Raw genomic sequence first — 26,101 nt, forward strand, 5'->3', positions numbered from 1 at the left:
GTGGAGGTCAGAGATCAACTCAGGGAGGTGGTTTCTTTCCTTCTACTGAGTGAATCCAAGCAGCTTCACTGAACCATCTTGCTATCTCAGCCTGGTTTTTTGTTTTGTTTTGTTTTGTTTTTTGAGACAGGGTTTCTCTGTGGTTTTGGAGCCTGTCCTGGAACTAGCTCTTGTAGACCAGGCTGGTCTCGAACTCACAGAGATCTACCTGCCTCTGCCTCCCGAGTGCTGGGATTAAAGGCCTGTGCTACCACTGCCCGGCTCTTAGCCTGGTTTTTGAGACAGATCTCTGACCAGGACCTGGAGCCTGCCAAGTGTGCTAGGTTGGCAGAGCTGCGCTGGAATATCCAGTAGAAACCAGTATGCCTGTTTTTTTTTTTTTTATGTGGGTGTTGGGGATCAGGTTTAAGTCTTTATGCTTATGGGAAGCACTTTATCAAGCAGGCCATCTCTGGATGATTGGTAAGGAAACCTCCAGAATACACTGTATGAGTCTATGCCACACGTTCAATATTTAATTAAGTTGCCTTATTATGTTATACACAAAGCAGATTTCTGCCTCAGGGCCTTTGGACTTGCTACTCTGTCTAATAATTCATTCCTTAGATGGTCATAGCCCAGTCTCTTACTTAAGTCTCTCCTCAAATATCACTACCTCAGAGCAGCCTTCCCTGGTTAGCTCATCTAAAATTAGCATGCTCTTGCTTTAGCCTGCTTCCCTGCCACAGCGTTGACCAGTGTCTGACTTTGTATGCCTCACACACTGGAACACAAGGTCCAGGAAGGCAAGAACTCTATCAGCATTGTTCATTGTGGTAGCCTCAGAACCTGGCATATATTTGCCCAAGACTTTTTTTTTTCTTTTTTTTTTTTTTGGTTTTTCGAGACAGGGTTTCTCTGTAGCTTTGGAGACTGTCCTGGAACTCCCTTTGTAGACCAGGCTGGCCTCGAACTCACAGAGATCCGCCTGCCTCTGCCTCCCAAGTGCTGGGATTAAAGGCATGTGGCACTCCCACCCGCCCCCCCAGACATATTTGTTGAATTAATTGAATGAATTTACCTCTTTTTAACTTTTTTTTTTTTGATTTTCGAGACAGGGTTTCTCCTTAGCTTTTGGTTCCTGTCCTGGAACTAGCTCTTGTAGACCAGGCTGGCCTCGAACTCACAGAGCTCCCCCTGCCTCTGCCTCCCGAGTGCTGGGATTAAAGGCATGGGCCACTACCGCCCGGCGAATTTACCTCTTTTTGCTTCCTCAACCAGGCTATAAATTCGTGGAAATCTGGCCAATGCCCTGGTTGACTAACTTCTCTAAGGTCATTTAACTTAGCTCTGCCTGAAGGACAGACATTCTAGGACACGCTGACAGTCTGGAGAAGTGGCTAAGTTACTGGCAGGGCTGGGCCCGGGGTCAGCAGCCAGGATTCCTCAGCTGCTTCGTGAGATCGGTAAGTATGGCAGCTCAGCCACACTTGAGTCTATAAAGTACTTTTTTATTCATTTCATTTTTTATTTTATGTACATTGGTGTTTTGCCAACAAGTATGTCTGTAAGTGAGTGTCAGGTCCCCTGGAACTGGACAGTTGTGTGCTGCCTTGTGATTGCTGGGAATTGTACTTGGGGCCTCTGAAAGAGCAACCAGTGCTCTTGACTGCTGACCATCTATCTCTCCAGCCCTTATAAAGTGCTTTTATATATTATCTCATTTGGTCATTTTAGTAACACTGTAGTATGTCCTTAATGTTTTCTGAAAGAAGAAATCGCTGAAACACAAATAGTAACTTTTGGTAGGTGCTATTGGAACTGAAAAAAATGAAAATACACAAAAATTTAAGATACCAGTGGTGGTAGTATTTAATTAATGTGTTAGCAGACATTTGGGCAAGTGCTGAATTACGGAGTATCTATTTGTATTTTGACACGTATTGTACAGAGAGTTGGGGACGAATGGAGGAACGTTCAACAATGTTGTCAGCAGTGGATATTCATAGTAGGTTTTTTGTGGCTAGGGTCTTAACGTATTCCAAGTTGCTACATAGCTGGGGATGACCATGAACTTCTGATTCTCCTGCTTGGTCTTTATGGCGCTGGGGATCTGGAATCAACAGCAGGGCTTCTTTTGCTCTAGGAAAGCACTCTACCATAGGCGTTACAATTAGCCCAGCCAGGGGACATTGTGTTCTTTTTTAGCAAGAAAAAAAATATAGACCAATACTTCATTCTGTAGCAAACAAGTTTTTATCCTTTGCAAAGTAAGTGAATAACATCAACAATCCTAAACTTTCCAGGATCTTGAGCTGGGCACAGAGCCAAAGCCCGTGGCAGGGGCTTGTTCTGGAATTTGCAGCAAGTGTTCCACTATTGATGATTTAAAGTACTGGAAATTCCCCTTTTGTGGGGTATTCTTCGGGCCCAAGAAAGCGACACAGTTGATCACTCAATGGAAAACATCCACTAACGGCAACGGTAGAGTTATTTGAGGTTTAAAAGGCTTCGAGTTTTCTTAGTTAGGAAAGTTAAGGGGCCCTGAGCCTGTAAGTGCATCTTGGAGCAACCGTGCTGCGTAACCCTCGAGCCGGGCAGTGATGCGAGGACGCGTGACACCGCGTGCCTCTAAGACCGCTCCGGAACGGAGATGCGTGTGCGGCCGCGTGCTTGCCTGGCCCCTGAGCGGAAGCCCGCCCATCCAGTGCCCGCGCGGCGCGCCGTCAGGAGTCCCGGGGCCGCGCCCGGACCAAGGGGCGGAGTGGGCCGTCCGGAGCGAGGTGGGGCGGAGCAAACCAGCCACTTTCCGCGGACTCGGCAGCTGCCTCGTGCGCCTCGGGTTTGTCGCAGGGAGACCGGGGCCGGGCGGCGGCGCGCGCCTCCGATCTGCCCGAAGACCCAGGTACGTACGACCCTGACTAGGCTAGCGCGGGACGTTTGACCGGGCGGTTGCGGCCCCGCAGCCTGCCGCGGCCTCTGTGACGCGCTGTGCGGCCTCGGGACGCCCGCAGACGGCGGGCTGAGGGACGGGGCGGGGCGACCGCGGCGGCGGGGCGGGGCGGAGCGAGGGGCGGAGCCGGCGGAGGCCCCGCCCCGGGGCCGAGCAGCGCGGACGCTACGGAGCAGGCGCGTCCCCCCGCCGCCGCCGCTGCCGCCGCCGCTGCCGCCGCCGCTGCCGCCGCCGCTCGCCCTTCTCGGGAGCCGCCGCCGCCGCCGACGCCATTTGCACGGGAACCCCTGTGACAGGGGCTCGGCGGAGGGGCGGAGGGAGGGGGGAGGGCCTGCGAGCCCCGAAGGCGGGAGCGACGCCGCCGGCGCCGGCCAGGCTCCCTGCGCGACCGCGCCGCCCGCGGCGGAACCCGGGTGGCGGCGGCGGCGGCGGCCGAGGCCGGGCGTGCGCCTGAGGCGGCGGCGGCGGCGGCCCTGCGGGCGGCCGGGAGGGGCGGGGGCAGCTGCCGCCGCCGTTTGATGGATCCGAGGATCGCCTGGTTCCAGCCAGAGCAGCTCGGACCGTCCAACAGTCTGTGGATGCAGATCTGGGAGACGACCCAAGGGCTGAGGAACCTCTATTTCAACCACCACTGTCACAGCAGCGGCACGAGCAGCACGAGCGGCGGCACGGCCAGCGGCGGGAGCGGCAGCGGCCCCAGCAGCCCCGGCGGCACGGCCCCGGCTCCGGCCGGCATGTTCCGCTCGGGTGAGCGCCCGCTGGGCGGCCTCGCCGTGCCCGCGGAGCAGCGGGACTTCCTGCCCCTGGAGACGACCAACAACAACAACAACCACCACCAGCCGGCGGCCTGGGCACGGCGGACAGCGGCAGGCCCCTCGGCGTCGCCGGTCCCGTCGGCACCCTCGTCCCCGCGTCCCACGGCTGCGCTCCCCAGCTCCGAGCCCGCCGATCCGGCCTCGGGCAGCAGCAACAAGAGGAAGCGCGACAACAAGGCCAGCACGTACGGACTCAACTACAGCCTGCTGCAGCCCAGCGGAGGGCGCGCGGCCGGGGGCGGACGGGCGGACGGTAGCGGGGGCGTGTACAGCGGGACCCCGTGGAAGCGGAGGAACTACAACCAGGGAGTCGTGGGGTAAGTGCTGGTGCTGCGGCCTGCGCCAAGGGTCTGCACACACGCGCAGAGGGGCACACGCCCACAGGGACCTGGGGGTGGGGTGGGGTGGGGTGGAACCCCGGCAGGGCCTCCTCCAGAGCATCAGTGGCTATTCCTTCCTTCATCGCTTGGCCGGCCTAGGCCGAGCTTTCTTGGGGATTCCCTTCAGCTATCCACTTCCCTTCCGTAGTCATCCCCACCTTCCTTCTCTCCTAACTGTCCATACCTTCCTGATGCTTTCTCACTGCCCTTCTACCGTCTCCTCCCATGCCCTAGAGTTCAGCCTGCCCGCTGATCCCTTCCTGTCCCTCACACCTTGGTCCCCATCACCACTTCCTTAAGATGAAGCCCCTTAGCCCTGGGCCAGTACTAACTTCCTGAGAACGTTCTTGCTTTAGCGTCTTTAGATGGTTAGGACCAGGAGGTCCTCTTCTTGCCAAGAATAGAAACATCCAGAATGCTCTTTCCCCTCCCCCAATACCCTACAAGAATCTTGTCAGCCTTGAAAGACACTGCCTGTTCTTGACCCTTTGGTCCGTGTTTGTTTATTTAAAAATCTTGAGTTTGCGATGCTTGGACTATAGAGTGAACGCAAGCACTGCGTGACAGCTTCGTTTAGGTTGGCAGAGATGGTGAGCTCTTCTGAGCCCTGATAGAACTTTCCAGGAGTTCATGGTTGGCAGCCTCTCACTGTGAAGTAAGTTGTCCCTGTGGCAGAGGCAGCAGTGGTTCTCATTTAGGGATGACCGTGGTGCTGTGTGTGAATGTTGCTCCACTAGTGACTTTGTCCAGCTCTTACAAAATGGAATCTTACCTGAGCCCTAGTGAATTATGTACATAAGATGGGAATGTTTCCAGCCTGGTTTCCCTTTGGGAAGAGCCCCTGTGCTGGCTGGATTAGGTTACTGAATTTCTTCTTTTTTCTTTTCATTTTTGATAAAATGAAGCTTTTGGACTGTGATGTGGTTTGCATAGCTCCAGTATGGAAAATCAGCTTGGAAATTGCTTCTCATTTCCAGGTACTGATCTGTAGTGAGGCCTCAGGAAATCAATTAGTAATCCTGTGTAAACCTTTCTTAGCTTCGCCCATTCCGGTCTGCCCCAATTGGCAAGGAGAGAGTCATATGCACCTCTTGAATGAAGGTCTGTAAAATGAGTTGGTGGGTTCCATGTGGGCTGGTGTCTGCTCTGTACACTACTATTACAACTCCCACCTTTTATGGAAAAATGCAGTCACATGGTCAGGACTGGTGCTGGGGAACGCCTCGTAGCTGCCCTCATTTTCCAGAGGAGATCCTTCAGGGCTCAGTCATTTTTTGCCCAGCTTCAAGGGCGCTCTCCATGGTCATCACCTTTTATTAAAGACTTGTGGTTGCATCCTGTTAGCCTTTCCAAGGTGAAGCATATACTGGTGGTTTAGCCAACAAATTGACGCTGAGAACTCTGCTAGGAAGGGGCTCTGCTTAGGGAATCAGTGTCAACTAGTATCTGGATGGCCCCTCCTAACTGCATTTTACTGAAGCCTCTTGCCTGTTTCTAGGAAAGATACATTATAAATCTGGCTGCCTCTGATCAGAAGTTGTTCTCTTTTCTCCTTAATGTTTAACATAAATCCTGAAAAAGTTCACACAGAAGCTTTGGATACTGTATTGCCCTCAGAAGGATCAGGGAGGACTGTTCATTTCCCTGAGGGATTACTGTTAAAAACTGACTGTAAACTTGTTAAGCGGCTTATCACACCATCAGACTTCTATTCTTTCCCACTCCCAGAAGAAGACACCAGCAGTTAGGAGTTCATTTTTCAATCTGAGACTTCTTAGTGTTGAGAGGTACATCAGACACTTCTAAGAAAGCTTGCTAAGAGACTGGTTCTGAATGATTTTTGTTTTATTTATGCAGCCTTATTTCTTAGCCTTTAAGGGAATTTTACTATTTTTTATTACTTGAAAAGTTACATTTACTTATTTTGTGTGTGTGTGCCTGCATGTGTGCACGTGCATGTGGGCACACACATGCCAAGGTAAGGGAGTGGAAGTCATAGGACTACACATTGGGAGTTGGTGTTTTGGGTCTTGGGTATCAAACTCAGTCCATCATGGCTGATGATGGCAAGCTACTTTACCTCCTGAACCATCTTGCCAACCTAGTTTTGCTTTTAAGTGCATGTATTTAAACAGTTGGATTTCTGAGTGTACTTTTCAGTATTGCGCTCTTCATTATGTAACAGCTTTCCCTGGGGAGGCAAAGCATAGTCTACTCATCCCAGATACTCACAGATCAAAGGATGGATACTGCCAAGGTCCAACTTGGTGAACTGTAAGTTTTATTGTGGTTACTCAAAGGAATGTGAGTGAAAGGTTACTTACACTTATAAAAGTAGAAATGACTCAAAGACAGCTGTATCACCAAAGCTCCCCCCAGCATGGGTGACAGCTCAAAAGCCTGGGAACCTGGAGCACACTGCATGGCCTGCAGGCAGCTGACAGGTTGGATAGTGTCTTTCCCAGATGCCTCAGTTTGTCTCCGGGAAGCTGGTCAGGTCTCAAAGTCATCTTTGCAGCTGGGCTCTGCTTCTAAGAGGGACTCTTAGGTTTTATTGTTTGCTCTGAAAGGGAGGGGCCTAGTGAATCTGGTCAGTTTCAGGGACTTCCTGAAGCTGTTTTGAGTGATTTATGTTCTTGTTTAAGGAGATTCCCTATAGGATGGAATTTTTCAATCACAGTGAAAATTTTAACATAACACTTCTGACATTACATTTAGTGTGACTCTTACCATTCTTTTCTGTTCTTGGGATTTAGCTAAATGGTAGTGTGCTGGTTGAGCAAATTATGGTTCCTTGACTCTGAATTAACTCTCCAGATAGGGACCTGGGACACACAGCTTGTGGACAGGGCATTAGAACTCAGACTGTCTGTCCTCTGCTATTCTTTATGTCCTCTATCTCCTGTGCCAGTGGTTGACTAAACTCCCTGAGTGCCTCTAAGACTTTGAGTTTGAACCCCGACTTCTCAAATTGCTGAAGTCCTTGAGTCTTGGTTCTTAACATGCTTCATGTTCTTGCAAGGCAAGCTTACGTTTAACCCCTTTTTTATGAATGAATTCCCTTCTACTCACTGGATAGAAACAACTCTTCATATAGAGTACTATGTGAGGGCTGAGGTGTAGCCCAGTGATACATACTACGTACAGTGGTAGAACACTTGTTCTCTCAATTTCTCAGGAGGCTCTGAGCTGTTCAGTCAGCTCAGTAGAAAAAAGAACATAACCAGCTGCTAGTAAGTGGACCCACCAGTCTTCAAAAACAGTGTCTTCCATGGCCCATCACCCCATCAAGAACACACCACACCTTTGTGTGTGTGTGATTAGTGGCCTGTAGTGTTGTAGGTGTGATCCTCAAATAGTTTCCACCTCTACATGCTACTCCACCAGTCGAGAGAGCAGAGAAAGCTGTGTGAAATCATACAACAGCTTTTCTAGTTTCCACAGAGGAAGTACCCAGGATTTTTCTTAGCTTCGGCAGGTATAAGAATACCTACCTGTTCACTGCCCTCCTGTCTGTTGCATTTTTACAATTCTCAGGTTGTCTGAGAAAGACAAGGAAGACAGCCACTTGCCCAGTCCCGTGCCACTAAGGGAAGCTATAACATTGCTTCCTTCTGAGCTCCTAATACTACAAGTAGCTATTTCATGTAGGTAACTGAGACCTGTCAGTTGCACATGTAGGATCCAGACCCAGCCAGGCAGTGGTGGCTCACGCCTTTAATCGCAGCACTCGGGAGGCAGAGGCAGGTGGAGCTATGTGAGTTCAAAGCCAGCCTAGTCTACAGAGTGAGTTCCAGGGCTGACTCCAAAGTTATACAGAGAAGCCCTGTCTCGAAAAACCAAAAACAAATAAATAAGTAAATGTAAGTAAAAGATTACACGTGATGGTCGTCATATAAGTAATTATGTATTGAAGATGGCTTTGAGCTAGGCTTTTCATCAATTTGCAATCACCTTTAAATTCTGATAAATTGTATAGATATAGAACTCTGGGCCACATAGGAATTTGAGTTAACGATTTTAGGGAAAAGTTGAACCTGGAGCCACTTAGTGTTTGCTGCCTGGAGATTACATTAGTATTTAATAACAAAACATAAGAATTCTAGTTCAAGTCCCTCCTAAAATAGTGGTTTGTAATTAGTGCAGAAATGTTTGCTTTCCTATTTAGTTGTTTGTTTGTTTGTTTTTGTTTTGGGTTTTTTTTTCTTTCTTCGAGATAGGGTTTCTTTGTTGCTTTGGAACCTGTCCTGGAATCAGCTCTTGTAGACCAGGCTGGCCTCGAACTCACAGAGATCCGCCTGCCTCTGCCTCCCAAGTGCTGGGACTAAAGGTGTGTGCCACCACCACCCGGCTTCCTATTTGTAGACGTGCTCAAGAAAATAGAAACCATTATTACCACGTTTTAGAAACTTTAACAAAACTTTTCTACTTGTTACTATAATTAACCTCTTCATATATATATATATATATACATGAAAAAACTATGTATCTATATACACAGTTGCATTAATTTTTTTCTTTTGAGATAATTGATAGGTTAGTAAGAAGTTATAGGAATTAGTAGAGTGATTGTCATTTGCTCAGTTTCATTGTAGTAACATCTCAATTACTAGTTTAATTCAGAAGCAGGTCGGGAGGCAGAGAAACCCTGTCTCGAAAAACCAAAAAATAAATAAATAAATAAAAAATAAAATAAAAAAAATAATTCAGAAGCAGGGAACTAAATATTTTTATAATTGTAATGTTTCATATTTTGTCTTTTTCGCATGCATATGTATGTAGAGCTTTACCACATTTGTAGATTCTTAACAACTACCACTACAATCAAGATACAGAACTAGGTTAGGTTTATGAGGAACAACAACAAAAAGATACAACTATTCTCTCAACTCAGATTTCTCTGATCTCCATAGTCACACACATCCTTTTTGTCCCTAACTCTTAACAAGCACTAGTCTGTTCTCCATCTCTGCAAATTTGCCCTTTTGAGAATGTGATGTAAATGGAATCCTAGCATCTGTAACTTAGGCTTTTTCTTCAGACTGAAATTTCTTTGCGCGTCATTCAGCTTGCCTTATGTGCCAATAGTTCCTCTGTCACTGGTAGTGTTCCATTGTATGGATGCTCCAGTTGAAGGATAGTCCAGAAAAGTAGTTTCCAGTTGTTGACTGTTAAAATAAAGCAGCTATAAACATTTATGTGCATATTTTTATGTGAACATAAGGCTTCATTTTGGTGGAATAAATGCCCAAAGTGCCATATGGTAAGTACATGTTTAGTTTAAAGGACCTCCTACCCATTTTTATACTTCTTTTGTGTGTGTACATGTGGTGCATACATGTGCATTTGGAGGTCATAGGTCAACACCGTTCTCCACCTTGTTTTCAAGTTGGCCCCCAGGATCCACCTGTCAGCATCTGTGCTGCTGGCATTGGGGTTACAGGCAGGCCCTGTCTTCCACTGTTTTGTTATCTAAACTCAGGCCCTCACACTTGCATAGCAGTCACTTTACCCACTAAGCTGTCTCCCTAGATCACCTCTACGTTCTTCATTTGATTGCAGTCAAGAGGTTTAGAGTGACTGCATCATGCCAAGTTCCTGTATGAGGGGTCCGGATTCCATGCATCTCTCCAGCGTTTGCTGTGAGCACTGTAGTACAGCTCTTCTAATAGATGATACCAGACAGCTAACTCGTTGTGCTGTGATCCTACTAGACTTGGAGGAATAACTGTTTCCCCATCTTCCATCTGCAGCTTGGTGGTAGAAGACCCTTTGCCTTACTTATATGAACAAAGTCCTATGTTCCATCCTGGCATTGAGAAAGTCTCAATTCCCATGATTTCCTTAGATTTACTCTTAGTTGTATTTATTATTCAAAGTTTTTTATTTTGTGGGGGTGTATGTCATTCAAATATTCCTCAATGGGGTCTTACTATGTCAGTTTATGCCACAACACTACCCTTAGTGGTTGGTTTTGTTTTTGTAATGAATTAATAGAGAGCTAGAGAGACAGAGAGAACAATGTTGTAATATGAGTGGCGGGGCTGCATTCCCAGCACCCCGGCCGCCTGGCTTGCTTATACCCCGAAATAATTACACGGACACTATTCATTAAGCACTGCTTGCCCCATTTTTATCTAGCCTCTTCTAGGCTAATTCTCACACCTGGACTAGCCCACTTCTAATTATCTGTGTAGCCCATGAGGTGGCTTACCAGGGAGATTCTAGCCTACGTCCATCCTGGGTCGGAGCTTCATCGCGTGTGCCTCAGAGAGCAGAGCTATCCCCGCGTCCTCCCAGGAGAGGGGAGCATGGTGTCTCTGCTCCAGAGAGCAGAGCTGTTGAGTCTGAGCTCACTTCCTCTTCCTCCCAGCATTCTGTTCTGTTTACTCCTCCCACCTATGTTTTAACCTATGAGGGCCAAGCAGTTTCTTTATTGCATAACCAATGAAATCAACAGATTGATATGACACTCCCACATCAGAACAAGGGTCTTACTATGACCTTGAATACCTGGCAATTCTGCCTCAGCATCCTGAATGTTGGTATTGCCAGTGTTGGCCACTGTGCTTACCTATAGCCATTGAGTGGAATGAAATATCCAGTTTGTCTTCCCAATTGCCCTTTAATAACCTCTTAAAAACAGCTTGTTCAAAGCCGGATCCAAATATGGTTCTTTCCCTGCTATTTAAATCTTTTAATCTATGGGTTTCTCTGCCATCTGTTTTCCTCTCTATTAAATTTGTTGAAGAAATTAAGTTATTTTTTTTCCTTTATATGAGATTTTTGGATGCATCGTGTGTGTGTTATGTATTTGGACTTGTGTGCCTGTGTGTGCAAGTGGGGAGGAAGCCAGAGAGGACGTATTGTGGTGCCCTGCTCCATTGTTTTCCACTTTATTCCTTTGAGTTAGGGTTTTTCACTGTTTGGTTAGGCTGGGTGGCCACCTAACTCTGTCAGTCCTGGGGTTACAGGCATGCATGCTGGGTCACGTGTGACTTTCACAGGGGTGCTAGTGGTCTGAACTCGGAATCTCATGCTTAGGCAGTAAGCTCTCTTACTAAGCCACCTCCTCAGCTCTAGGTGTTTTCTGTAAACTTCCCTGATGTCTGGCTTTTTCTGATTGCATTTCTGTTAGGTCACTTTAGTGTTTGTTTGTTTGTTTGGTCTTACAGTTTCTTTAAATCCATAATTGTAACTTTTTTCATAATTTGATAATTTCATTATTCATAATTTGATCTTTTTTCATGAATGCTTTATAGGTGAATGATACATGTTTTTAAAAGGCAGATGGGAGCTGGAGAAATGACTCAGTGGTTAAGAGCATTGGTTACTCTTTTAGAAAACCCAGGTTCAATTCCCAGCACCCACATGGCGGCTCACAACTAACAGTAATTGGAATCCCAGTGGGTGATCTAACACCAGCTGAGTTCGGTAGTATGTGCCTTTAATCCCAGCACTGGGGAGGTAGAAGCAGGTGGATCTCTTTGAATGCAAGGCCAGTGTGGCCCATACATGTTCTGGTTTCTGGACAGCCAGGGCTAAGTTGAGAGACAATAACCAACGACAACAGCAAAAAAGAATAACTTTCTTTTGTGATGTTAGTGGCCATTTATGGTGGTTGGCTGGTGGTATTAATGCAGTAGGATTGTAAGCTCATATTCTACTTAGAGCTCTTTCTCTTGTTAGCTGGTACTCCTAAGATCTCCTTCCCTGGCTGACTTGGTCATCGTGAGGGCACAGTTCTCTGTTGGAGTACAGCGTGAGTGAGGATGGAGGTGGGAGAACTTTCAACTTCAGTTGTGTGCGTGTTTGTGTGTATCTGTCTGTCCTTTCCTCAGTCTGTCCATCTGTCCGAAACGAGAAGGAAGTTCTCCCCATGGTGAACTGTAGGCTTTTGGTCTGTGGTTGGAAATGTCATGAAAGCCCTTTGCCCATTGCCACCTTGCCTTGGCTTTTGATCTGTGGCAGCCAAGGGAAGCCTTATGAGTTCTATTGCCTGTGAGCCTGTGCCCAGGAGACAAAGTTCACACAGCTTTCACACAGCATTCAGGAACAGTGCTTGTTTTGTTTTCCTTTAAATTAGCCTTAGATTATATTTCCTTGTCTGTGCTGTTTTTAACCTTGTAACAAGTCATTCTTTATTTCAGGGTGATAGAACCCATGGGCAGCCTAGAAAGAATGCCTATAGGAAGTAAAGTTGTTAGGAGTCCCCTTCCCCTCAGACACTTTAAAGGCCACCACTTACACCAATAGAGCAAGGTCTGTGGCAGCAGGGTGGTCTTTGGGGAGCAAGATTCTGAGGAAACTCTGGACCCCAGCCTCTAGGTCCCCAGTCCTAAGTTAGCTTTGGTATCCTCAGGAGCCTGCAGGAGTTCCTTTGGGGAGGCAGCAATCATGGGCAAGATGGCAGTCACACACACTCTTACAGTCTGAAGATATCTTCCTTTTTGTCTCCTTCCCAAGGCATGTGTAGCTCAGTAGATTTTGGAAAGCAGTTTTAGGTTTATGGAAAAAGTGAGTAGAAAGTTCAGTTTCCATGTGCCCCCTGCTCCTGGTTTCCCCATTACTAATGTCTTGAGTGGAGTGAACTTGATGAACCAGTTGCCAAGTACAGTTGTTTGGCAATGGGATTCACTCTTGGTGTTACAGACCAAATGTGTGCCAAAATGGTTCTAGTGCCCATTCTTTAATTCTCGTTTCTCTACCTATTCATTCCCTTTTTTCCAAAACACCTGGCAAACACTAGTTCTTTCTTTGTCTCTAGAGTTTGCCCCACCCCAGGCTGTATTCTAAGTTGTTGTCACTAAGTCCTTCATGTTACCTTTCACTGGCAGCCTGCTTTTGAGAGCCCTTCATGTTTTTCCTGGCTTGGTGAAGCTGATTTCTCTGTAATGTTGAATAACACGATGGATATATCATCTGTTTACCCATTCGTCTTGTTAGTTCCAAGTTTGGCATTTGTGCATTAAGCTGCTGTAAACTTCATGAGCAAGTTTTTATATGGCCACACTTTTAGTATCTTTGAGTAAATACCAGGGAACATGATTGCTACATTATATGGTAAGAATATTTTTTTTGTAAAAATACTGCTGAGGGGTCTTCCAAAGTGGCTGTATCATTTTTCATTCATAAAGCAGAAAATGGGGTTTCTTATTATTTCATGTCTTGCTCCAGGTTATTATTTTGGCTTTCTGCTATTCTAGTAAGTGAGTAGCGATCACAATTTAATTTATGGTTCTCTGATTTCCTTAACAAGTTCATGTGCCTGAAGCACAATCAGAACGCATCAATGTTGAGAGGTAGGGTTCTGTAAAAGATTAGACAGCCAGATTTGGGGAGGCTGAGACAGGAAAGTGTTGAGTTCAAGACCAGTCTGGGGCTCGGCAGTGGTGGCGCACGCCTTTAATCTCAGCACTGGGGAGGCAGAGGCAAGCAGATCATTGTGAGTTCGAGGCCAGCCTGGTCTACAAGAGCTAGTTCCAGGACAGGCTCCAAAGCCACAGAGAAACCCTGTCTTGAAAAAAAAACAAAACAAAACAAAACACCCAAAAACCAGTCTGGGCTTCATAGCAAGACTCTGCCTTTTGAACTTTAGTGCCTCTTGCATGCTAGGCAAGCACTCTGTCACTGACATACATCTCAGTCCAAGGCTCTGTCTTAAGATGAAGCAAATTAATAATAAATGTTGTTACGAGAGTCTTGCCCTCTAGATTGATGTTACTGATCTCTTTTTTCCCTTTCTCCATTTTCATGAGTGTATAGTATGCATGTATGTGTGTATACATGTATGTGGAGGCCTGAGGTTAATTCTGAGAATCAGTTACTCTTCCACATTATTACTGCAGGGTCTCTCCATCGAACCTTAGCGTACTGATGGGGCTGGTCTCACTAGCAGGCGGGCTCTGGGACTCCCTGGCCTCTGGCTCCTGAGGCTGTATTTATAGGCAGGCTTCCATGCCTGTGTGGCAGTTTCATGGCTTCTGAGGCTCTGAACTCTGGTCTTCACATTCGCAGGGCAAGCTCTTACCCACTGAGCTATCCTCTTTAGCTTTCTCACATTGCTGCCTTGAGAGTGGATCTGTTGGACTTTCTTCCTCTCATAGGCTGTTATAACCATAGGGTGGGGGGGCTCAGTCAGGGGAGCAGAGGACTCACCAGATGAGGCAGAGGAGTTCGTTTTTTTACTGTATAGCCCAGGGGCTTCGCACTTCAGTTCTGCCTCAGCACTGGGATTGTAGGCATGTGCTAACACTAAACCTTTATCCTTCCAGCTCATAGAATTATGAGCCAAATACATTTTTATTGCTTATGTGTTTCTGTTATCTTAGACTAAGATAATTTTATTTTTTATGCCACCCTCTGTCCCCTCCACTCCCTGCCACACATACTTACATTTATTAAAAGTATCTGTTCTAGTATTTTGCCCATAATTTGTTTTTTTTTCTTACTGAATTTTAAGAATACTTTGTATATTTTGGATATCAACTTTTTATCAGATAATGGTTTTGCAGATATTTTCTTGCCATCTGTGGTTTATATTACCTCCTCCCCCAAGTCAGTGTAGTCAGGGTTTGTTCTTTTGCTATTATGTCAGAAGGTCATCTCCAAAACCAAGAACACCTAGATTTTTTCTTATCATTTAAGGATTTGTTCTTGACAGTTTGTTTAGAGACTTGACTAGTTTGTTTAGAGACAGGTTGTGCTATTTAGCCCAGGCTAGGTTGGCCTTGAAGCTGCCTCAACCCAAGTGATAGATTACAGGTATGAGACACTGGTTATTTTTGGTTTTTCGAGACAGGGTTTTTCTGTGTAACAGCTCTTGCTGTCTAGGAACTCACTCTGTAGACCAGGCTGGCCTCAACTCACAGAAATCTGCCTGCCTCTACCTCCCAAGTGCTGGGATTAAATCCAGCACGGATTGCTTTTTGGTGGTATCTTTATTGTCCAGGCTAGTCTCTGAATCCTCAAGTAACTTCTCCTTCTCTTCCTGAACCCTAGCAACACTGCCCACAGTTTTGCCTTTTCCAGAATGTCATATAAGTAAACTCATACACGATGTAGTGTATCAGATTGGCTTCTTTCACTTAGCAGGAGGTGTCTTTGCATTAAGTTAGCCTTCCAGTTAAGACCACTGGTATGTGCCAGTGGATTTTATCATTTTTTTGTTTTACATCATGGTCTATGGTTCTTTTTAAGGTTTTGTGTTTAGGTATAGGTATAAGATCTGCATTTAGAATTGAATTTAGAATTTGTTTAGGCTTACTTATTTAATTTTTTATGTATGAGTGTTTTGCTGCATGTATGCATACCTGGTACTGAGGAGGTGAGAAGAGGATGCATATCCGCTGGGACTGGAGTTGTGGATGTTTGTGAGTCGCCACACACAGTATGGGTGCTGGGAATAGAATCCAGGCCTAAGATTGCTCTAAACTGCTGGCCCTTTTCTCCAGCCTCGAGTCTTTTTCCCCCCTCCCCAAGACTTTTTTTTGTAGCTTTGGCTGTCCTGGCACTCACTCTGTATATACCAGGCAGTCTGGCTTTGAATTCACAGAGATTCGCTTGTGTCTGCCTCCTGAGTGCCTGGTTTAAAAGTGTGTACTACCACTACCTGACTGAGTCCTTTGTCTTTTTATATTAATTTTAGAATCAGTTTTTGATATTCAAGCTTTTCTATTTTTACTTTATAGATGAAGCTGGAAAAAATGACTTAATGGCCACATTGAGTTTTCCTTCTTTCTTTTTCTTTTTTAAAAGGAAAACCATCTTTATTTTTGTGAGATGTGCATGTATGCAGGTGTCCTAGTAGGCCGGAAGAGAGTGCTGGGTTTTCTAGAGAGCTAGAGTTACAGGCAGTTGTGAGTCATGCAGTGTGGGTGCTGGGATCCTCTGCTAGTATTGCAAGTGTGACCACGGTGCAGTGCAGTGCTCTTAACTGAGCCATCTCTTTAGCCCCTAAATCCTTGTTTCTTTCAAAGATTTATAGAGTTTTATACAGGTCCTCTACATATTAGATTTTTCTGTCTGAGTGCTTTTATAAATGATACTATAAGCTTCAAATTCTGGACTTATTTCTGACATGAAGTCAACAGTTTTATTTCTTCCTTCCCATTATTTTTCTTACTGCCTTAGCTGGACTTCTAGTATATGACATTGAATAATCTAGTATATGACATTGAATAAGACAGTAGAAATGTACATCTTACCCTTGTTCCTAAGTTATTTTTCTTTTGAGACAGGCTTTTTTTGTGTGTTACAGCTCTGCTGTCCTGGAGCTTGCTCTATAGACCAGGCTGGCCTTAAACGCACAGAGATCCGCGTATCTCTGCCTCCCGAGTGCTGGGATTAAAGGCCTGTACCACCACTGCTTAGCATCTTGTTCTTAACTTCAATGGTGGGAAAACATCTGATTTCTAACTGTTATAATTTGTTAATTTGAGTTTTTTTTAAAAAATCAAGTTGAACTTCCCTTTTCTAGTTGACTGAAGTTTTTTTTGTGTGAAGGTTTATTAGTTACTATAACCCTTTTTGCATATCAATGCGATTATAGAATTTTTCTTTCTTAATTGCTGTAATGGATTTTATTCTTGAAGTTTGAACTAGCCTTGCATATCTAGAGTAAGGTTCTGTCTATTATAAATTGTCTTGCCTTAGCCTCTTAAGTGCAGATATTGCAGGTGTGAGCACCATGTCTAGCATTTGTAGCTATGTCTTCTTATCATTGGAAAGTTTCATCTAGGCTGACAAATCTGTGGGACCAGCGGTGATTATTTGCCTTTTGTTTCTTTTTTATTTTTAAATTGTATGTATATGAGTGTGTTTATATATGGCTTTATGAATATGGGTGTTGTATCCACAGAGTCTAGAAGACGCTGTTGGTTCCCTGGAGCTGGAGTTAAAGGCAGTTGTGAGCCACTTACTTCACCTGGTGCTGGGATCTGAAAGCACCATGTGCTCTTAACTAACTGCTGAGCTGTCTCCAGCCTCCTTTCATTGTTAATAGTAGTAGTTTATTATTTTTATGTGTGTGAATGTTTTGCCTTCAAGCATGTTTGGCACTAGATGGGTGCCTGAGGCCAGAAGAAGGCATTAGGTCTCCTGGAACTGGAGCTACAGGTAAGCAACCATGCAGGAACAGGGAATAGAAAGAACTAGGGTTCTCTGCAAAAGCAACTAGTGCTGTTAAGCACAGATCATTTCTCCAGCCCCTAGTACTAGTAATTTTTATATCCTCTCTTCACTAACCTAGTGAACTAGACATTTATCAGGTTTTTTTTTAAATATTTATTTTTATCTTTTGTGGGCTTTTTTTAATATTTATTTATTTATTATGTATACAATATTCTGTCTGTGTGTATGCCTGCAGGCCAGAAGACGGCACCAGACCCCATTACTGATGGTTGTGAGCCACCATGTGGTTGCTGGGAATTGAACTCAGGACCTTTAGGAAGAGCAGGCAATGCTCTTAACCTCTGAGCCATCTCTCCAGCCCATCAGTTTTTTTTAAATAGTAGCCATTATTATAGTCTATATGATTTGTTTGTGTGTGCATGAATGCATGTATGCCGTACCATGCATTTGAAGATCATAGGACAACTTGTGGGAGTTCATTTTTCTCCTTTAACCATGGGATCTGGGCTTTGAACTTAGGACATCAAGCTTGTACAGCAAGCCCCACTGAGCTAGCTTCTTGGCCTAATTTATGATTTTTTTTTTTAAAGAAATAAGCTTTAGTTTCATCAAAGTTTTCTTCTTCCATGATTTGTATTTGTTTTTAGTTTCATTGCTTTTAAAATTGTTTGTTTGTTTTGGTTTTTTTAAGACAGGGTTTCTCTGTAGTTTTGGAGCCTGGCCTGGAACTAGCTAATGTAAACCAGGTTGGCCTCGAACACAGAGATCTGCCTACCTCTGCCTCCCACATCCTGGGATTAAAGGTGTGCACTACCACCACCCGGCTATAAAACCAGTTCTTCTCCATTTCTCACCAAAATCACCAGCTCATGGCAACCAACTACCAGTCAGTGTTGTTTCTATGGATTTGACTGTTCTGTATATTTCATATTAATGGAGTTGTACTTATTTTTGCCTATGTGTCTAGAGACAGGGTTTCTCTGGAGTTTTTGGTGCCTGTCCTGGAACTAGCTCTTGTAGACTACAGATTTTCAGATCTGTTTATACACTATGTGGTACACTCTTGCTTTCTAGGAGGTGATTGCTGCTCCAGGGAGGACAGGTGTCCTTTCCATAGTAATGTATCATGATGTGTACTTACATGCATGAGCAATGTGCCTTGATGTCTGTACTTACAGATTTTACATTAGTGGTTTATCTCTCTCTTTTTTGTTTGAGAGAGCATGCACACTTGTACCTGTGCCACAGATACATGATTTTGAGGACACGAGGGAATTTGTTTATGTGAACCAACACTTAGATATTTTGGTGTTTTATGATAACTTAATTTGAGAAATAGAGCTACAGAATAGAAGTTTAAAATCCATGTGTTGCCAGGGCCTGGTGGAATTCATGGAGCCCAAAGTGCTTACAAGGGTCAGAATCCTAATGTTTGCCGCTTGTCTTCAAGCCACATGTCTCCATTGCAGGCAGGTTGTTATGTCCATGTGATGAAGAAAAGGAGGCTGAAGGAGATAGAGGGGTCCTTTGGTACAGATGTGTGTCAGAAGCAGGTTCAGAATCTAAGGCCAAGGCTCCTTTTGCAGTGATTCTGGGGCTGCAATCAGTGGTCTTGGTTGTTCCAGGAAGGTGGAGTAGGAATTTGTAAGTGATCATTATGTGGGTGACTCTGGTTCTCATGCATGCATGGCATGTGCTTTACCTATTGAGCTGTCTTCGCAGCCTGATCTTTAACTTGTTAGATAAATCATCAGTGGCATTCAGCACATTTACATCACTATACACTTTTATCTTAACTTTTATTTTATGTGCATGGGTGTTCTCCCTGCGTGTATGTTGTTCACCATGTATGTGCAGTGCCTGCAGAAGGATTGCAGCTATAGATGGTAGTGAGCTGTCATGTGGCTATGGGGAATTAAACCTGGGTCCTCTGGAAGAGTAGCCAGTGCTCTTAAACTGCAAAGCATATATCTAGCCCCCTTGTTATTCAGTTTCACCACTATCTAACTACAATACTTTCTGTCATCTCAAATAGACACCGTAGAATGAATGAACCATATTCCTCTCCAATCCTTTCCTGCTTTCAGTGTTTAAAATTTGCTTATTCTTTGTCATGTAAGTGGGATCAAGTAATGTTTATCCTTTTGTGTTTGGCTTTTCCCACTTAGCATAAATAGAGACGTTAAAGGCTTACTCACGTATAGCATATATCGGAATTTTGTATCTTTTTATGAGTATACTATTTCATTGAAAATTCTTTTCATTGATTTTTTTTTTTGAAGTGCTGTATATTGAACCCTTGCATGTACGAGGCAAGTACCCTACCAAAGCCCCATTATCCATTACTTTTTAAATATTTGGGTTGTTTCTTTTTCCTTTTTTTTTTTTTTTTTTTGAGGCAGGGTTTCTGTGTGTAGCCCAGGCTGTTCTGGAACTCTTTGTAGACCAGGCTGTCCTCTAACTCAGAGATCTACCTGCCTCTGCTCGATTAAAGGTGGGTGCCACCACATCCATCCCACTATTTGGATTGTTTCTACTCGTTGATTATTGTGAATAATGCTAAACATTGATTTACAAATATTTGATACTCTGCTTTCAGCTCCTTTGGGTTTATATCTAGGAATAAAACTGTTGGGTCAGATGGCAATTTTGTGTTCTCAAATTAAGTTTTAATATTTTTATTTTAGATAGGGTCTTTCTTGTCCAGACTAGCCTCAGCTTTGGGTACATGGAGGCATTAAGTACAATCACAATGTTGTGTGGTAGTTGCCACTATCAGTTCCAGAATATTTTTTTGAACTATTTATTTATTATGTATACAATATTCTGTCTGTGTGTATGCCTGCAGGCCAGAAGAGGGCACCAGACCTCATTACAGGTGGTTGTGAGCCACCATGTGGTTGCTGGGAATTGAACTCAAGACCTTTGGAAGAGCAGTAAGTGCTCTTAACCGCTGAGCCATCTCTCCAACCCTCAGTTCCAGAATATTTTATCACCAAGTGAAATTCTGCCCTTTTCTAGCCCCTGGCAACCAAGAATCTGCTCTCTGGATTTCCTTGGTCTTCACATTTCATGTAATAGAATCATACCAGGTGTGGGCTTTTGTGTGTTCAATGTTTATCTGTATTGTAGCATGTCTTTTTTCATATCCATTAGATGGTTATATCACGTTTTATTAATGACAAATCTTGTAGTTAATTACATTAAAAACATTACTATGAAGGGACACTATGACCCATGGCAACTCCTATAAAAGAAAGCAGTTAATTGTGGCTGGTTTACAGCTTCAGAGATTTAGTTTGTGATCTTCATGGTGGGATGCATGGTAGGACAGAGGCAGACATGGTGCTAGAGAGGAGCTGAGTTCTACATCTGGATCCCAGGCATCAGGGGGAGAGAGAGACTGAGCCTGGCTCGAGCATTTGAAACCCCAAGTGACACACTTCCTCCAATAAGGCCACACCTACTCCAACAAGGCCATGCTTCCTAATCCCTGTCAAGTAGTTCCATTCCAGATTAAGAATTGAAATATGAGGCCGGTGATTCTGCTGCAGAAGATGAGAGTCCTTCTGACTGAGGCCCCACCCCAATAGCCACAGGGTTCCCTCCTCCCATAGGATATCCAGCGCTTGTCCCTGTTACCCACTGCACTGATCATGTGTGTTGCACACGTGCCACCATGCCCTTCCTGACGGACACCATAGGGAAGTTATCCAGCTGTTCATCAGACCCGGGGCTGGTGGTTTGGTTTTGGATTTGTGTTGACTGTTGATACATATTTACTGTATAAATATAATTTATCATTTGTATCAAAAAAAGAATTGAAATATGAGTCTGGTTGCTATTCTTATTCAAACCACCACATCTTTTCTATACAAAATTTATTAATCTAACGATTTGAAGCGTACAGTTTATGTTATCCCATTGTCCATCTCCATAATTATCTTCCCAACTGAAGCTCTGTATCAATTAAACACAGCTGTATTCTTTCCTCCATTCTTTTTTTTAAAGATTTATTTATTTATTATGTATACAATATTCTGTCTGTGTATGCCTGCAGGCCAGAAGAGGGCACCAGACCTCATTACAGGTGGTTGTAAGCCACCATGTGGTTGCTGGGAATTGAACTCAGGACCTCTGGAAGAGTAGTCAGTGCTCTTAACCCCTAAGCCATCTCTCCAGCCCTCCCTCCTCCATTCTTGCCCCAGTAGCCATAATTGTCTATTATCTCTGTTACTGAGATTACTCTAGGGACCTCCTATAAATGGGATCAAACAGTATTTATCCTTTGCGTCCTGCTCGTTTCACGTTGCATAGCAGTGTCCACAGGTTTCATTTCATCTTTCATCCATCTGCCATTCATCCAGAGATTGACTTGATGTTGTTCTGCCTGTGCCGCTGTGAACAAAAATACCCCATTTTCAGTTCACTGGGGCTATATGTACCTATGTATTGTCAGTTTTTCTTCAAGAAATTGCCATGATTTTCTAAAGCTGCTATTCCATTTTACATTCCCTGTAGCAGGACACTAGGATTCCAGTTTTGTCACATTCTTTTTGGCACTCTCAAATCAGCTACTAATAAAATTTAAATTCAGATTAAGTCTTAGTGCATAGCTGAATAACAGTACCACTAAAGCTGGGAGAGAAAAGGATGTTGACAGATGTTACTATAGCACTCTGACACCTGCCATCTCCTTCAACTTTCTTTACTCCCAGATATGAAGGCAACACAGTGTAACTTGGTCTGCCACATTACTTCTGAAGACATCCTAGGACCTATGATGGCAGGGGTCAGCAGATGCTCCCTGTAGAGACATAATTACTCTTTATTGGGTCTGTGGGCTCTGTGTCAGCTGCTCCACTCTGGTGTGCTGGGAACAAGCAGACAAAATGGAAAGGAGTGGGGGATTGTACCTTTCTGTCTATCTTCCATGGGACGGTTCACGAGTTGGGCAAGGGACTGGAGATTGAAACACACACACACACACACACACACACACACAGAGAGAGAGAGAGACAGACAGACAGACAGACAGACAGACAGACATAGGTCATCCTTGAAAGAAGAATGTCCCCTTTATTGTGTTCCAGGGCAGCTTATATAGGGCTCTCCTTGACTAATGGCCGTGTCCTAGCTCTTGGGATTTTTCAGCTGCAAGCCCTACAGAAACCACTCCCTTGCCATCAGGAACTCATGAGGGTCTTGTGCTCAGAGCAGCTGCAAACACAAGTTGTTTACTCTGACAGGCAAGGGGTCACAGAAAATTCAGGGTCTGAGGGTCTGCAGTCCCCAGCAGGGGATATTGTTTCTGGGAAAATTATGTATGCTTTAATCTGAATTATATACTTTTCTTTAAAAAAATCTTTTCTAAAGTTTATTTTTACTATTACGTATATTAATGTTTTGCCTGCAGATATGTCTGTGCACCACATTCATGCTTGGTGCTGGAGGAGGATGTGAGCCTAGGAATCGAACCTGGGTCCTTTTCAACAGCAACAGTTCTTATCGACTGAGCCGACTAACCAGGCCAAATTATATATACGTTTCATGCACCCCAGTGTAATTCTGGCTTCTTTTCAACCATTTAAAAATGTAAAAGCACTTTTAACTTGTGGACTGTATGATTTCTGTTATACAAGGATTAGTGGTAAGGGATGTGGTTTGTTAAAACTTTTAATAATTTGTTTTCTGGTTAAGGCAAAGGGCTCAGTACGTAAGTAGTCAAGCTGATGGCATAAAGTGCTAAGTTCAGAGTAGAAGACCCTGGGCTTTTAGATGTGATGTAAAAAAGCTTAAGTGATTGGGCCAAGACCTGACACGGGGCTCAGTACATTGCCTGCCATTAAGTGCCTTGTGAGATATAGATAGGGAGGAGGAGGAGGAAGGCAGTCTGTAAGGACATGGAGGATGGTTGGTGGCTACCATGCTAAATGATTGCCGTTTTGGTGAACCTGTCACTGAGACACACTATCATTACCCTGTGCCTGAGTGAGCCCGGTAAGATCTTTGAGAGCTGAGGTCTGGGAGTCACATCAGGACTTGGAAGTATATGGAGTGACAGGCAGTAGGCGTAGGACTGAAAATGAAGGAAGGTAGTGTCTTGTTTATGCTGTAACAGAACACTTAGAAACAGGGTTATTTCTAAAGAACAGATGTTTCTTTCATTTAGCTCTGGAGCTGAGAAGTCCAGAGTCAAAGGACTGGTGTCAGATATGGAGCTGCTTGGTGCTCTTGTTTTCTAAGCCCCCACTAGAATTGTTCTTAGTGCTGGCTCACAGCAGCTGAAGCATTTTCTAGCTAGTGTCTCCAGCCTCTGCCAGCCCTTCCCCATTACCCAGTTCCAGAAGTGTTTCAGCACCTGTGCAGAGTTATAGCAGCAATACCCACTCTCAGTACCAGATCTGTAGTAGGATTTCCACAGAGGCAGAACCAATAGAATACAGACAGACAGACCAGTCATTTATTAGAAAGTTTAACTTATAAGATTGTGGAGGCTGAGTAACCCCGCATTAGGCTGCCTAGAAGCTGGGGGTGCTGGGATGACAATAATCTGTCACTCTTTAGTCTTTTTCCAGAGGTCTCAGCCTTGGGAATCAATGATGTAGCTGTCAGTTTGAGACCAAAGGCCTTGCAGGCTCAGGTGCCCAGAGAAGCCTAATAGTTGTGTTGCTATGAGGAAATCTCTAAAGATCAGACTAGATACAGGGGACAGGCCCTTGGTCTTGCCTGGAAGTGAAATGTCAGTTTGTTGATTTCCCCATGGGAAGCCTTACCCTTTCTGAGGAAAGGATGAGGGTAAGGGGTACGGTGGGGTGAGAGGAGCAGAGGGAGTGGGAACAGGGATAGTTATGTAAAATGAGAAGATTGTATTTAAAAAGTTCTTAATAAAAAGGGAAAAAATTGACTTTGCAGAGTCTTCCTAATATTAATAGTATTATGGATACATGAACCAGAGAATAGATAAGAGCCCATGTTACTCTCAGAACCAGCATGAGAATTGGGGGTTTGATTCTTCGAGTTTCTTAGTGACTGTATTGAAGTCGAAGAGAAGCCAAATGGTGGATGGAGAGAAGTCAGAATGATGTAATAAAAATAGACCAATACAGAGCCCAAATTTAGATCCCTAAGCTACTATGGATGATAGTGGTTGGTTTTAAGTTAGGATAGTCACAGAGGGTTTTGTTTATGATAGGATAGTTAGGCTGACCTTGAACTCACCATGTAGCTGAGGGTGATCTTGACTTCCTGATATTCCCACCTTATAGAATTGTAGGGGGTATATCCATACCTAGCTATTTAGCATAATTTTGATCATTAGTAAAAATTTTAGCATATAAAGAACAGTCTGCAATATTTATATTTTTTTCGACTAATGAGACTTAATAAGGCCGTTATTATGGGATGTCTTCAGTTTTTTTTAAATATTTATTTATTAATTATGTATACAATATTCTGTCTGTGTGTATGCCTGCAGTCTAGAAGAGGGCACCAGACCTCATTATAGATGGTTGTAAGCTACCATGTGGTTGCTGGGAATTGAACTCAGGACCTTTGGAAGAGCAGGCAATGCTCTTACCCTCTGAGCCATCTCTCCAGCCCTGTCTTCAGTTTTAGTGTTGCAGAATTTTTATAATAAAGCCAGGTGTGGTGGCACATGCTTGTATTCCCAGTACTTGGAAGCTGGGTTTGGTAGTTTGAATGAGAATAGCCTCGAGGCTCATAGGTTTGAATGTTTGGTTCCCAGTTGGTGGATGTTTTAGGAGGTGTGGCACTGGCATGGGCTTTGAAGTTTCTCCCTCCACTTTGACAATAAGATGTAAAGTTCTCAATTATTGCTCTAGTGCCATGCCTGTCTGCCTGCATTGCCTGCCTGCCTCCATGGTGAACATGGCTTCACTCTCTGAAACTGTAAGCAAGCTCCTAATAAATTTTTTCTTCGGTTATGTTGCCTTGATCATGGTGTCTCTTCACAGCAATAGAAGAGTAAGACACTAGGCTACATAAAACCAATCTCTAAAAAATAGAAACTAGATTAAATTAAATATAGCTTCCCCTCCCCCAGTTAGTACACTGTTATTTTTTCATTGTTGTGACCCCAGAACCCAACAGAAAATAACTATAGAGGAAAAGTTTGTTTGGATTTACAGTCCACAGGAGAAGGCATGGCAGAGTTCTGTCAGTGGGGTACATGATGGGGTTCTGTATGTTACGGAGGGTCAGGAAGCAGAGACAGAGTGGGGACCAGGACCTACAAAAGCCTGCCCTAGTAGGAAGGCCCACTCCAAATATTGCCATTACTTATAAGCATTTAAAACATGAGCAAGCTCTAGCAGCTGTCTAGGGAAATGAATCTTTTCCTTTGCCCATGGGTCTTAAAGATCCAAACCTACTTCAGGTTAGAATGACTCTGGCTGTTTTTGTGAGGGTGCTGAGAAGTATCGTTTCATATAGTGTATATGGAATATAGGCACAGCAGACAGTATTGTGTATATTTAGAAAAAATGTCATCCATCTGTTATTTGGTTGTTAAATTTAAAGTATCAGATGTTTTTATTTTGTTTGCCATTTTTGTGTTAATGCTGTCTGAGTTGGGCAGAGGCAGTACATGCCTCCAGAAGCAGCGGTAGTAGTTTTGACGGTAGCCTAGTCTACAGAGTGAGTGATAGGACAGCCAGGGCTACACAGAGAAACCCTGTCTCAAAAAACTTACTAAAAAAAAGGATGCTATCTGATTGAGAATATGAAAGAAAAACTTGATATATTAATGTAGTAGGTTACTGTAGTTTATTTGTGAAATTTCTTTTGGACGTTATAAAAGACGTGTGTAAAGTTCACAGCTT

The 26,101-nt window shown here is 44.2% G+C and overlaps 1 protein-coding gene across 4 annotated transcripts in view; it reads left to right on the forward strand.

Annotated features, from left to right (window-relative positions):
- The first annotated feature begins 2,743 nt into the window (after positions 1 to 2,743).
- The window catches only part of Tent4b (terminal nucleotidyltransferase 4B), a 49,016-nt gene continuing 25,658 nt past the window's right edge, over positions 2,744 to 26,101 (forward strand). The window contains exons 1-2 of one of the 4 annotated variants that reach the window (XM_075976817.1): positions 2,744 to 2,884; positions 3,573 to 4,064. In XM_075976817.1, coding sequence (XP_075832932.1) covers positions 3,667 to 4,064 — 398 coding nt within the window. In that variant the 5' untranslated portion in view covers positions 2,744 to 2,884; positions 3,573 to 3,666. Of the gene's footprint in view, positions 2,885 to 3,242; positions 4,065 to 26,101 lie in introns of those variants that run through there. The other 3 variants (XM_075976816.1, XM_075976819.1, XM_075976818.1) reach the window with 3 other exon arrangements.

The sequence above is a fragment of the Microtus pennsylvanicus genome, chromosome 6, assembly GCF_037038515.1.
Source record: "Microtus pennsylvanicus isolate mMicPen1 chromosome 6, mMicPen1.hap1, whole genome shotgun sequence".
NCBI lineage: Eukaryota > Metazoa > Chordata > Mammalia > Rodentia > Cricetidae > Microtus > Microtus pennsylvanicus.